Genomic DNA, 14,342 nt, shown 5'->3' on the forward strand with positions numbered 1-14,342 from the left:
GCCTGAATTGGGGAGAAGTAATATAGGGGTAAAGGAAAAAGACAAAAAAGAAAAAAAAATAAAATAAAAGAAAAAAATATTTATATATAAAAAAGGGGGGGAGCAGTATAGACCCACAAAAAGCAAATTGGAAAAAAATTTGGGTCAAGAATAAAATGCTTTGCTTTTAGGTGTTGGCTGACTCAGAGTTATGATGAGAGGAATAAGAGTGAAACAGGAAAAAGGGGTGGAAAATTAAAAAATTACTATTGTATTTAGTGGAACAAGAACTAGATAAAATGGAGAGCCAGGGATGGTAGCACTTCTAATGTGTTAAAAAGGTGAAGTAAAAACCATCCAAAATGTCACAAACTTAAGTTTGAGTCCCAGATAAGATAATTTGTTTGTTATTGAGGTTTGAATGAGAGAAGATGTAAAGGAGAGAGGAAGAGGCTAATATAGAGGGAGAAAAGAGAGAGAGAGAGAGAGAAAAGATGGAACCACTTAAAGAAGAAAAAAGAAAAAGGAGGAGAGAGAAAGAGAGAGAGTTAGGGGTTTTGGATTGCAACCCTCATAGAGAGGAAGGAGAAGGAAAGAAAAGATAATGGGAGATGTAACACTTATGGGTAGTGTAGTTCAAAGAGAGGCGAGAGTAAGACTGAAAGAGAATTAAATGACCAAATTGGAATAAAAAAAAAAGAAATCAAGTATAAAGAAAAGAGACACAGACGAACAAATATAATAAACTGGGATAGGTTATAAAGTCTGCAGATTATTCTTGATTTTGAGAGGTTGTCGTCTTGCTTTTTCTTTTCTGTCTTTCTGGTCGGTGACTTTGTACCCCGGGTTCTGCCCCTGTGGCACGCTCTGGAAGAGGTTTGCAGTTGGTAATTCTCTATGGTGATGTCATGTATTGGGCTTCAGTCTCGTTGGCAGTCGAGGCTTATTAGTGTTTATAGGCTCCTACAGTGAGAGGATCTCTCACTGTGAGAGTGTTCCTGGAGCCTCTCTTCTAGACTTTTCCTTCCACAATTAGAAGCCTGGTACTCCAGCTATGGGGTTGCTGCTGCCTCTGCCTGGATAGTAAGAGTCTCAAAGAGCGGGCAACTCCCCACTCTATTCCCACTCAGCACAGGGCTCTGAGTAAGGCTCAGTCAGTCAGAGCTGCTAGCATAATCAGGCGTGGCTTCCTCCCACTCAAAGACCTCTGGTTCTGCCCCTCTGTGGGATAACTCGAGTGCCCACTCTGAGGCGTTCGGTGGAATCTCTTGCCCACTCTCCGTGCGCACCCACCAGGATGTCAGACCAGACAGGTCATACTTCGAGTGAAATCCCTACCCACAGGGAGAAGATCGAGCTTTGGAATTGGCTTTCGCTCTATCCCCGTGCGGCTTTCCCAGGGGGCTAGGGCTGCCTGAGATTCCGTTCCTGGCCCGCTCACAGACCTCTGACTCTGCTCCTCTGAGGGAAAACATGGGCGCCCACCCCTGAGGAGTTCGGAGGAATCTCCTGCACACTCTCCGTGCGTGGGCGCTGACCCTGATTCTGAGTCTCAGACGGGACGTCTTTCACTCTGAGAAAGCCCTCCTCCCACACAGAAAAGTTACTGGTTTGGAATTGGCTTTCGCTCTGTCCCCGTGCGGCTTTCCCAAGGCGCTGGGGCTTCCGCTCCTGGCCCGCTCGCAGACCTCTGATTCTGCTCCTCCGAGGGAAAACACGGGCGCCCACCCCTGAGGAGTTTGGAGGAATCTCCTGCACACTCTCCGTGCGTGGGCACTGACCCGATTCTGAGTCTCAGACGGGACGTCTTTCACTCCGAGAAAGCCCTCCTCCCACACAGAAAAGTTACTGGGTTGGAATTGGTTTTCGCTCTGTCCTCGTGCGGCTTTCCCAAGGCGCTGGGGCTTCCGCTCCTGGCCCGCTTACTGGCCTCTGACTGCTCCTCTGAGGGAAAGCACGGGCGCCCACCCCTGAGGAGTTCGGAGGAATCTCCTGCACACTCTCCGTGCGTGGGGGCTGACCCGATTCTGAGTCTCAGGCGGGACGGAGAAATCCCTCCTCCCACACAGAAAAGTTTCGCCTTTGGAGTTGGCTCCAGCTCCCTCCCCGTGCCCGGTCCCCTCAGGGCGCTGGGGCTCCTAGGAGATGCTGCTTTTTTTCTCACAGAGGTCTCTGACTCTGCTTCTCTGTGGGTTAGCACGGGCTGTGCCCACCCCCGAAGTGTTCGCGGGAATCTCTTTCCCACCAACCACGCGCGCGCCAGCCAGGAGATGTGGAAAATGGCTGTCCCACTTGTCTTTCTTTGTCTGGGTTTGGCGCGCGTGTTAGCTTGAATTGCCCAGGTTTTTCCACGGCTTGGATCTCCGTGCCACAGCCTGGTTTGGCTGTCTGTACTGCAGTCTGGACCTATTTACTCCCTATGCCCGCCTCAGCTTCTATATTCTCAGTTCTCAGTGAAAGCCATCCTGTTTGGATTAGAGAGGAAGGCGGAGCATTTCTTACTCCTTATTTCCCCCGGGGTTTGACCATATATTTAGCCAATCCTTCGCTCGATCCTACCTTCGGGTGTGTTGCGAAGCATCTGAAGACTCCAAGGATAGGTTTTTCTGTTTCTGGTTGAAGAACTTGTTGAGTTTCTGGGGAGATTTTCGGTATCGCTTCCTACCGCGCCATCACTGTGACGTCATCATGAATATATTTCTTAAAATAACTAATATAAAGGTCATTTATGACAGAAAGGTTGAGGGAATATGAGAGAAAGTATCTGAGGGAAAACAAGTTTGGGTCTATTGCATTGGATGGTCATTGATGTTAACCTGAGGCAAGCACATAAATGGGGCAAGGAATGTTCACAATATAATTTTTTTTATTTGAGATGAATGAGGAACACTAATATGGCAATTTGCATAAATGATATTTGGACTGATAATATAAATGTGAAGGTTATCAGCACTTGGTCACCACCTAAACTCCATTTTTTATGGAATAAAACATCATAAAGAAGTAAATTGGGTTACAGTGTAGTTTATATCATCTTGGAGAAGGCATTAAATAAAGGTTCCAGAGAAGCACCTCTAGCTCAGTTCAGGCAGAGAAATAAAAAGTACTCAGCAGCTCTAAAATCAAATATTTAAATAATCATTGAATAGCTATGAGCAATTTCCAAATGCTCCTCCCCTTATATTGTGGTTATGTCTCAATAAACCTATCATAAATTGAAAATATATTGTCAAAAATGCATTTAATACACCTAACCAAAGAACATCATAGCTTAACCTAGCTTACCTTAAACCTGCTTAGAACATTTACAAAAGCCTACAGTTGGGAAAAATTATCTAATACAAAATTTATTTCATAATAAAGTATTGAATATATTATGTAGTTTATTATGGTGTATTGCTTTTACACCATTGTAAAGTTAAAAAATTTTAAGTCAAACCATCATAAGTCAGGGACTGTCGGTACCTGAAAGTCACCACCTTAGTTAACAACTCAAAAACAATATAAAAAATTAAAAGGCAAACTACAGTAGAAAATATTATAGAAACTATAACATGTGGTTAATATATCTAATGTATTTAAAGCTCATGCATATTGAGAAATAAAGAAAACATAAATGAGAAATAAATAGTAGCCAAAAACTTATAAAAGAAAATTATAAATAAATTTGGAGAAAATGTTATTCTCACTAGTGATAATGAATACATAAAGTAGTAAAAGGATAAATTACCATTTGTATTCATCTATAAATTTAAACTCACTTATTTATTAATTTTCTTATAAGACTCCTTATTTTTGATAAGGACAGTGGTTATTCTCTTTGTTAACATAAATGTACCACCTGACCAGGCAGTGGCACAGTGGATAGAGTGTCGGGCTGGGATGCGAAGGACCCAGGTTCCAGACCTCGAGGTCGTCAGCTTGAGTGTGGGCTCATCTGGTTTGAGCAAGGTGCACCAGCTTGAGCAAGGGGTCACTCAATCTGCTTTAGCCCCCTGGTCAAGGCACATATGAGAAAGCAATCAATGAACAACTAAGGTGCTGCAATGAAGAATTGATGTTTCTCATCTCTCTTTCTTCTTGTCTGTTTGTTCCTATCTGCCCCTCTCTGTCTCTCTCAGTCTCAGTCACAAAAAAAAAATAACATAAATGTACCAATATTAAATGTCATAATATAATTTATATCATGAAATATTTCATGTATATAATGATTCTTATTGACTTAAAATCTAATTTATTTTATAATGTGTTTTTTCCCAAAGTTGCTTACAATTAAGTTTATTTCCTTCATTAGCACATATTTGTATTTATTTATTTATTTATTTATTTATTTATTTATTTATTTTTGTGAGCAAGACAGAGAGAGGGAAGATAGGGACAGACAAGAAGGGAGAGAGATAAGAAGCAACAAATAATTATTTGTTGTGGCACCTTAGTTGTTCATTGATTGCTTTCTCTTATGTGCCTTGATCTTGGGGCTATAGCAGATTGAGTGAACTCTTGTTCAAGCCAGTGACCTTGGGCTTCAAGTCAGTGACCTTTGGGCTCAAATCACCTACCATGGGGTTGTGTCTATGACCTTGGGGCTACAGCAGAGTGAGTGACTCCTAGTTCAAGCCAGTGACCTTGAGCTTCAAGTCAGTGACCTATGGGCTCAAGTCACCAACCATGGGGTTATGTCTATGATCCCATGCTCAAGCCAGTGATCCCATGCTCAAGCTGGTTAGCCTGTGTTCAAGCAGGATGAGCCCACACTCATCAAGCAGGTGACTTTGGGGTTTTGAACCTGGGTCCTCTACATACCAGTCTGACATTCATCCACTGTGCCACCACCTGGTCAGGCAAGCACCTATTTTTTTAAAAATATCTTCTTTACTTCATTGACTAGCAGTTGTTACATGTGAATATGGAATGGATGAATTAAACTAACTCTTTAGTTTAAAAAATATTACTGTTATTTGATCTAAACTTTTTTCAGAATACATTACTTAGTCAGCTTTATTTTCCTGTAAATTTATTTATAGAAATATAATACCTTGTCTTTAAATTAACTTAGAAGTTGGTCCAGAAAATTAAGTTATTAAATTTAATTCTAAATACATCTTTAAAATTTATGGTTAAAATATATTTAGAATTACAACTTCTTTTGATTTATTGTGAGATACTTTAAAATTTATTTTTTTCCTATAATTTTCTTCATATTTTAGGGGAGGAATGAGTGACGTTAGTACTCTGGAGGTTTATGAAATCTACCAAAGCACAATTTAGGTTGTTCATTTTATCATAGAATTTATAATGTACAATTAAGTAAATTGTAATCTAAATTGACTTTGTTTATTGCTATTACATTTATTAATCTAGGTGGTCAAGATGAACAAGGAAAAGAGAAAAAAAGAATAAGGTAGTCAGAATTTTTATAATCTGGCATCATGTCAGATGTGCTATATCTGAAATATTATTATTAGCTTTCCATTTTCTTGGCATTGACATGTAAATCAATATTCTAAATACAATTTAAAGAATGTTGCCTCTCCTTCTAATATGTAAAAACACAACACCAACTGTCCAGGTCGGCACTATTTACTTGGTAGCAAGTTCACTTGATATATTGGTTCCTTTTCATCATATAAGGATCAGTGAGGGCATCTTTTCAGCTATATATGCCTATTTTGGGTACTGTTTTCTTTTGTTGCTCAAAGACCCTCACCCATCATTACAAGGTTGGAATATTCAATCTACAAACACAGAACTCTACCTACCATGGCACACAGCAAAGTTACCCATTTCAGAATGAAGGATATGTGAGAGTATCACATAGTGATGTGCTGGTAGATAGTTAACAATTGGCTCTTCTTGCTGGGGAAACAGATTTATAACTTTTTCTCATTTATGAGATATAAATACTCTATTTATATGAACTACAAGCTACCAAGATAACCTCATTCAGATACAAATGTTCTAAAAACGTGCTACCTGTTTAAAGTTGGTTCCAGCAACCACTACATAGCTCCTTATCCAGAAACAACTAGCTACATAGAATGTTAGAAGGCCCTTTAAAGGCAAAGTTGAAGTACCAACTTGGAGGCAATACTCTGAAACGACTTGGTGCCATTATTTGGAATGTAGTATATCTATTAAGTCAGAAACTTCTATACTGTACACCATTCCCAGTGGCTCTTACCAGGACAGCAGTGAGGGTTCCATTGAACAAGTAGTTACGGCTGCCACCAGGGCACTGGGCAAGTGTCCACATACAAGAAGAGAAATGGATTCACCATGATGGCAAAGGTATTTTATATTGAACAGTAGGAAGCAGTTGAGCTGTTTTTACTCAATTGGGGCAGGGAGAAACACATGTGGAACCCAGATGATACACTTGTAGCCGTCTTCTATTCTTTTATAACAATTGTGTCCTGAAAATGCTTACGTTAAGAATGAAAAATTGATTCAGACTACTAGTTAAGCTACAAAGACTTACCAAGTTGATAGATAAAGGAAATTAGAATGGACAGTGGAGGAGGGAGAGGTTAAAAATCAGGTGTGGTTTGGATCAACTAAAGCTGCAGGAGCTGCGGGACAGTCCATAACCTGCTTCTTCTAAGTTTCCCCTCAGGAAGAAATCAACAAAACCATATACCTTGAACCTGTGTGGAGGAGTAAGTCTGTGCTGCAAAAGCGGTGAAGTGTAGCCACTTAAAATTTGTCCATAAATCTTCACCTACAGGGATGCTAACTGACCAACAATCCCTAACCGTAGACCCTCTAAATCCCACTGTCACATTTACACCAAGGCCTTGCTTGCCAAGTTTACTCCCAATCAATTACTGAACATGGCAGTGATAATTCGACTGATTCGAGGGTTCCCTGACAGCTTTGACAACTTCTCTTAGAATGGTACTTCAGTCTCAGATGCTTGCATCCCCATCATCTTTCTTTGTATCTCCACTGTAGCTCTATTATGATCTGACACATCTCCTAACTTCCTCTCATTTATCCATTCCTTACAAGAATTTCCCTTTAATAACACTAATGCATAGCTAATTCCCTCTTGGTTTCTTGGAAGACCTAGACTGGCCCAGGTATTATATTATAGGTACTGTGATGCAAACTGTATGTATATTATCTACATTCATCTTTACCATATTCTGCAAGATGAAAACCCATGATCTATCATATTTTTCGCTTTTTATGATGCACTTTTCCCCCAAAAAATAAAGGGGAAAATGCCCGAACATCGTATGGAGCAAATGTTTATTTTTTTTTAGCTACTGCATGTTCCCAGACAACAAAAAGAGTATTTGAACATTAAAGTATCTTCTTATTAGTTAATAATGGTGCTAATGGTTGTTAATACTGCTGTTGAGTTTACATTGTTGGAATATTATTGTGGTATATTTTATTAAATATTTTAACACATCATTTGGTTCAGAATATTTTTTTCTTATTTTCCTCCTTAAAACTCTAGGTGTGTCTTATGGAGCAAAAAATATGGTATCTTTCTACCCTGGGTTGAGTCCCACTATTGGACTTAAAAATAATTACTTCCCAAAACATATTTTAGGATAGGTATGGCTCTTACTCCATGGGATTAGTTTTCTTGTACTTTAAGAAATAAAAATGTATATATACAGAATTAAAATGAGTTATTTAAAAGACAGTGCAGTCTTCATCAGAAAGGATATAAAAAATGTCAGATGAATAACTGAGTGGCAGGAAATTTTTGGGAAGAATTTAAGCCTCAGCAAGATACTTTGATGAATAAGTTCTGTCTAGGCTTTGAGTACCTATCATATTGCTAAGTATTGACTTGAAATACCAAATATGAGTCCTTTTGTTTTTATGTGATATGAAACTCCCCATAAGTGGCTAGAGTTTAAAAATATATTCTTGTAAATAATATCAGACACCACAGAAAAAGTTTGAGACACACCAATTTTTTCTAGAAAATTTTTTTCTATTGCCAAGAGTTATTAAAGATATACTGAGTATGCCTTTTTTTGTAGTTCATTAATCTTAGATCATTAGAGTTCCATAGATTAAAGAGATCTTAGAAAACTCTATTCAAGTCCATTTCCTTTATACTTATTAAAACTGACCAAGAGGTATAGAATCCAAGATAAATACTTTCAGTTCAATATAAATATACTTTAAAAAAATTTTCATTGCTTTAAAACAGTAAGTCTCAGAAATTTGGACATAAGTATTGATATTTCTTTATGTATCACTTTTTCCAAAGGGGTAAGAATTTCCATGAGGTTACCAGCCCCTAAAGTAATTATTTGCATCCAAGGGCAGCATTATCCTTAGAGGACCAATACAATCTTAGAAGACCAATTTTATTAGTCCAACACACCCATCATTACATAGATAGTATTACACTGAAGCTAAGATGTTTAACAATTTTTCTCACTATCAAATCTTGGTAATTTACAGTATCTGGATGAGAACTAAAGCCTTAATACTTTAGTTAATTATAACATGCTGTGTGTTACCATAAAATATTCTCTTTGCTTTACTATAAACTATTGTAACAATATGAGAATGATATACATTTATATTTATATATCTATATCTATACCTATATCTATCTATTCTGTACCACTGAAAATGGAACAAAGGGAAAGAAAGGCACACCAGTGCAAACTAGTTTGACATCCTTTCAGAGTCAAATATTCTTGCTGCCTTATAGGTAAGTTTGAGGCCAACAGAAATAGTAATAGAAAATTGCCACCTCCCCCAACCCCAAAAGGCAAAAGTTATTCTAACATGAGAAGATTAAAAAAATAGATTATTTAAATGAGTTATCAAAAACATTTTATAATCTGTGGGCTTAGTATAATCTATATATTCATATATTTTAAAATAAATACAAGAGAAAAACACTGTCACTAAATATAAAGATGCAATTTAATGAAATCTTTTTTTATTTTGATTTTTATTTGAAGTTCTGAAAAATGTTGATGTTTAAAATGTTTGTTATCAACAAGAACTTTCTACTGAATATAGCATATTATCTTAGCCTCGCAAGCTTAAATCAGAGTTTATGGTCTGGTATTTATCTAAATCATCTTTATTCTGGTTTATTTTTTTATGCCCTGTTATGACTTTTCTCTGTGATGACAAATGCAATCCTAAATCAAAAGAAACCTACTGCAGCATTCTTTTCCCCTGACACAGTGAAAGGTCTTTTTTGAGGGATTTAGGTGATTCTGCATGTCTTGGTAATGTAACATTTTCATAGTAGCAAAGCCCTTTTTGAATTAGATACTATTTGGAATGTACAGATTATGCAATACATCATTTGAAACTGCCAACTCAGTACTTCTACTTTGTTCTCTGATATTTTATTTTCAAAGAGGTATTAGGTAATCATGATTTTCAAATATAGTAGATCTGTTATGTTTCCTGGGTACAAATGTAGATAGAAATTAGGGCATATCAAACTTAGTGCTCTGTCTAAAAACTAAACACCCCTAATGATGTTGCCTTGCTGAGGAAGTACAAAGCATGTATTGGACCCTCTATTAAAGGTATACATTTTAGAAAGATCTCTAATTGGATAATCACTTTCTGTGAGCCTCATTAAGATTCTCAGAAAACCCAGTCAAAGATAAGATATTAGTTTTGTTTTTATAACCTCCTAAAAATATTACATTAGCATTTCTTTATATTTTTTAAAAATAATTCCAAATGAAGTTATCTGGAAAGGTATTAAGACTCTCAAATGGCTGAAATCAGGGAGAAAACAAATGTCCCAAATTATTCCCATTTCCTTGTTTTTATTTTCTTTTCCGTGTAACTTCATATTGCCCACTCACAACAAGCAGCATAATGGACCAATGCTCTGATGGGTTTGGCCAATGGGATTTTAGCCAGTATGTTCCAGGTTAAGGAGCAACTGGACTCATTCTTGCTTTTCAATCACTTGGTAAATAAACTCACATCTAATCTTGCTGATGGTCTCTGAAGGAAGATAAATGTTATGTGATGTGCAAGTATAGATGACCAGCCAACCCCAAGAAACATGGGCAAGCCCAGCCCAAATTAGCAAAAACACTTATGAGCATTCACCCAGCATCATGTTCTACTTTGGTCTATAATTTTATTTGTGATAGATACAACTATCTCAGGTATAATTGCCAATAATGTGGATGTCAGTGGTACACATACACATAGTAGAGAAGTATAAATAATTCTGGGTGACAGAATCAGAATTCACAATATTTCAATTGTTATTTAACTAAGAGACAAATAAGGAACAATTGTTTTCCTTAAGTGAAGGGACCAGGCTAGCTGGCAAGACAGAATAAAATACTGTCACAAAATTAAAAAAAAAAAAAAAAAAGGCATTAACAAGAGCCTTGAAAGAAGATCAAAGCCAAACCAGGATGTACTCTATCTCAAGTTAACATGCGGCATTTATCTGGAAAACAAAAAGTAGCAAACAGATCTCATTTTTGTTCAGATTAGATCAATCCAGAGTAATCATTAAATATTGAATTGACTATTTCATATTCATTTATAAAGGTGACTTAAGATCACTGTTTGAAATGAAAGGAGAAACTAGAAGTTGATTTAATTGGAGGCAGGGTGGTGGTTAGGTGAAAAAAACTTGAAGAACCAGGTTAAAAAAATCTTGTATAACTTCTAATATTTTTATGATCTTAAGAAAGTCATTAAATCTTTCTTAGTTTCTTGACTTTGAAACATGAAGAATAATAATACTTCTCTGTTGGTTTCTTAAATATATACCAAGAGTCCAATGATACTTTTATCTTAGTCTTGCCCCTAAAATTGTAAAGCTGGAGATGATAGATACCATATTTTCCCAAACTTAGAGAAATATAAATAGTACCCCTTCCTTAAATCAAGTGAGTATAGCTCAATTAAGGCAATTTTAGATGACTACAAGAGGCAGTTTTAGATATCTTACTGTATACTTGTTGAGAAGGCAGGAATCCATCATAGTATTTGATGGAATAGTAATAGGAATAGTAAATAAGAATCCAGTTTGCTATTGATATCAGAGAACGATGGTATGAAATACAGTTGACTCTTGAATGACACAGGTTTGAACTGTATGAGTCCACTTAAACATAAATATTTTAATAGGTACTGTAAATGTATATTCCCTTCCTTATGATTTGCTGAATAACATTTTCTTTTCTTGTAGCTTACTTTATTGTAAGACTACAGTTTATAAAACATATAGCATACAAAATATGTGTTAATTGACTGTTTATGTTATTGGTAAGACTTTCAATCAACAGTAGGCTATGAGTGGTTAAATTTGAAGGGACTCAAAATTTCTATGAGGATTTCCAACTCTGGGATTTGGCTCCTCTAAGCCCATACTGTTCAAAGGTCAACTGTAATCCTTGGGAAAGTGTGGCCCTAGCTTCTCAGCTGGGGAAATTTGAAGAAGGTAGGCTGGCTGGGACAGCCTGCAGTGGTACCCAAAACAGGGAGCACTAGGAGAGCATTAAACAATCACGTGTTCTATCAGGTTTAGTAGACACGTGTATGGTGCAGCACAAGACTATGGAGTGGGGAGCTGGTGCAAGTGAGAGAAACTGGGAGAAGTCCGGTAGAGTAAATCCTTTTCTCTAAGGACCCTGCAAAGAGGAGGACCTCATCAAAGGCCTTTGGAATTGTTCAGATGAGAACTTCACTAGAGAACACTGTTTGGGTTACTTTCTGGTTGGAGGCACCGATATCCCAGCATTACAAAAATATTCTTGCCCTCTCATTTCTACCTCTCCATGCAGAAAAATACTGAAAAGTCTAGGCACAGACTTTAGCAAAGAAGGAAGAAAGCAAAAATCTGACCATTCTTCCTTCCCAATGTAGTTACCGAGGTTCAGAATGGCCCTGTAGTTGTAGAAAATTGATATGGTATTAATTTTTATTTAGAATGAACTTGTGTTTTTATATCTGAAAGTGAGTCTTAATTACTGGCATGGTAATGTTGTTTCAACAAAATATGGCTAGAGAGATATAGCACCTGTCTAATAACCCCAGAAGGCAAAAGAACAAGATTTTAAAAAGTATGAATGAAAGAAATAAAGGAAAAAATTTTTTAAAGCATGCTATTGAGGTAAAACTTTAATATACTGGTTTTATAAAGAAGTAATAAGGTATCAGTGGGAAAGCACTTTAGACTGTGTACGGTACATAGTAAGGGCTCAATAAATGTCAGCTGCTTTTATAATTGCTGTTATTTGACAGAAAAGTATCAAATTTAAATGTGGTTCAAAATAGAAAGGCTGTATGGAATAGTAACAATGGAAAATTACAAGAGCAAAGACCAAAAAGCCATGTGTTACATATCATAAAACAACATTCTGAACATGAATAGATGATTCTTTCTCTGTTCCTTTAATTTTAGGATTCTATTATTCTAATCATGAATCATGGGGGAAAAAAATCAGGGTTGTTTTTTTTTGTTTTGTTTTGTTTTGTTACTAAATTAGATAGACAGTACAACTCTAACATTTTTTTTTAATTTAAAAAACATAGACTGCTTCTTTTTATCTTCTAAGAGCATCCACTAATAAGTCAATATTATTCATCCTATTGGATTGGAGTATTAGCTGGCTCTATGAAATGCAAATCACAAAAAATGTCCTGCCAGTATTCATTCTCTGATACCTCTTTCTTTATCTTTGAAAGTGAGACCGACAGAAAATGAGTGGAACATCACTACCCTACAGTGAGGACTGTCTGGCAAGGGGCTGAGCTTTTATAAAACAGTAACTTATTTCCCTTTGTGCTAACTCATTTTGAGCTTCTGAATAAAAGATATTTTAACAACAAAATTAATCAGAGGGTAAGCAAAGAATTTTATTTTTTTAAGCAACTGTCACGTTCAGAAAAGAAACCTATTATATGTTTTGGGAGGTGCACACACAATAGAGTGTACAGAAATGTGTTGGAGAACTGGGCACATGAAACCTGTATACTTGAGTTAACCAATGTCACCTCAGTAATTTCAAAAAGAAAAGTAAAAGGAAAAAACTATTAAGAGTCTTATGAAACAGAAAGCAAATCATTTCACTTTAAACTTGATGGAAAATAGTTCTATACTTACATCTTGGTTGGTCATCTCCCAATAAGGTCTCTCTCCATAAGACACAACCTCCCACATCACGATTCCATAGCTCCAGACATCACTAGCAGAGGTAAACTTTCGGAAAGCGATAGCTTCTGGGGCAGTCCATCTGATTGGAATTTTGCCTCCCTGAAATTGAAAAAAAAACATTAAAAAAAATCCTCACACACTTCAACTGTACCTAGGGATATTACTGCGTCACTGAAAAGATTTAGAAAGAGATGTATCATTTTTAAGTGAATCTATTTGCCATCATGCAATTTCTTTCCACATATCAATCCATAAGCACTTGTAAGTTGAGTACTAATTTGCTATCTGAAAGGTTTCTGGTTTAAATTTTGTTTGACTACTGGAACACATACAGGACCCACATCTCAATTACAGTATCAGCATTGCAGCTTTAAGCACAGAGAGCAAGCAGTCAAGAAAATCAATAAGGTATACTTTCATAACTTTCAGCCAGAGAGTAAAGGACTCAAATTCCCGGGGTGCTTTCATTTATTTTTTTAATACTGTATAAGAATTGTAAGTGGAATGTCTTGGTTGCTGAACGCAACCCTGAGAAGTGTAACAGTTAATAAAACAAGCATAAAAATCAGATCTATTAAAAACATACTTTTCCCTAACATCATGCAATTTCTTTTAGACTTAATTTCTCTTATTTTCTGTTGGCACATTTTTGTGTTGGTTTGGATAGGCTCTTTTTCTTTTTTATTCTGTATTTATTTTTTTAATGAAGTAGCTTTTTCATTTATTTCAACTACTCTGAAAATTACTAAAATTAGGTTATGGGGAAAAACTTACAATATTATTAAGTATGGGATTTTTTTTATATGGCAAAAAAATTGGTTTGGTAAGTTTTCTCTTAGTTCATAAAATAAACATATATCCTACCTTTTCAGGGTGAATTTTTTCCTCTTCATTTTAAAAAGTAGATATCCTTAAGAAACCAATTTTTTATTAGCAAAATACTACTACTACTAATAATAATACTTAAGGAGGAGAATGAGAGAGATAAAAAGGTGTAGGCTTTCAATACTATATAAGAATAATATAAAGAACAGCAAGAAGAGAATAATTTATTTCACATAGTAGAAAAAAATAGGACTTAAACTACTCTTTATGAACCAAAGTTTCAAGACATTTAAAAAATGTTCTATGGTGCTTGAAACTGCTTTCTGAGTTTAAATTAATTTGAATTACTCAAACTTAGTTTGAATTATTTGTTCCTTAGAAATATGATAACACCATT

The 14,342-nt window shown here is 36.2% G+C and overlaps 1 protein-coding gene across 5 annotated transcripts in view; it reads right to left on the reverse strand.

Moving 5' to 3' along the window:
* EPHA5 (EPH receptor A5) overlaps nucleotides 1-14,342 on the reverse strand; it is a 373,740-nt gene that overhangs the window by 20,958 nt on the left and 338,440 nt on the right. For all 5 annotated transcript variants that reach the window (XM_066384549.1, XM_066384547.1, XM_066384548.1 and 2 more), the window contains one exon: nucleotides 13,070-13,219. In XM_066384549.1, coding sequence (XP_066240646.1) covers nucleotides 13,070-13,219 — 150 coding nt within the window. The remainder of the gene's footprint in view (nucleotides 1-13,069; nucleotides 13,220-14,342) is intronic.

This window comes from Saccopteryx leptura, chromosome 5 (assembly GCF_036850995.1).
Source record: "Saccopteryx leptura isolate mSacLep1 chromosome 5, mSacLep1_pri_phased_curated, whole genome shotgun sequence".
Taxonomy (NCBI): Eukaryota; Metazoa; Chordata; class Mammalia; order Chiroptera; family Emballonuridae; genus Saccopteryx; species Saccopteryx leptura.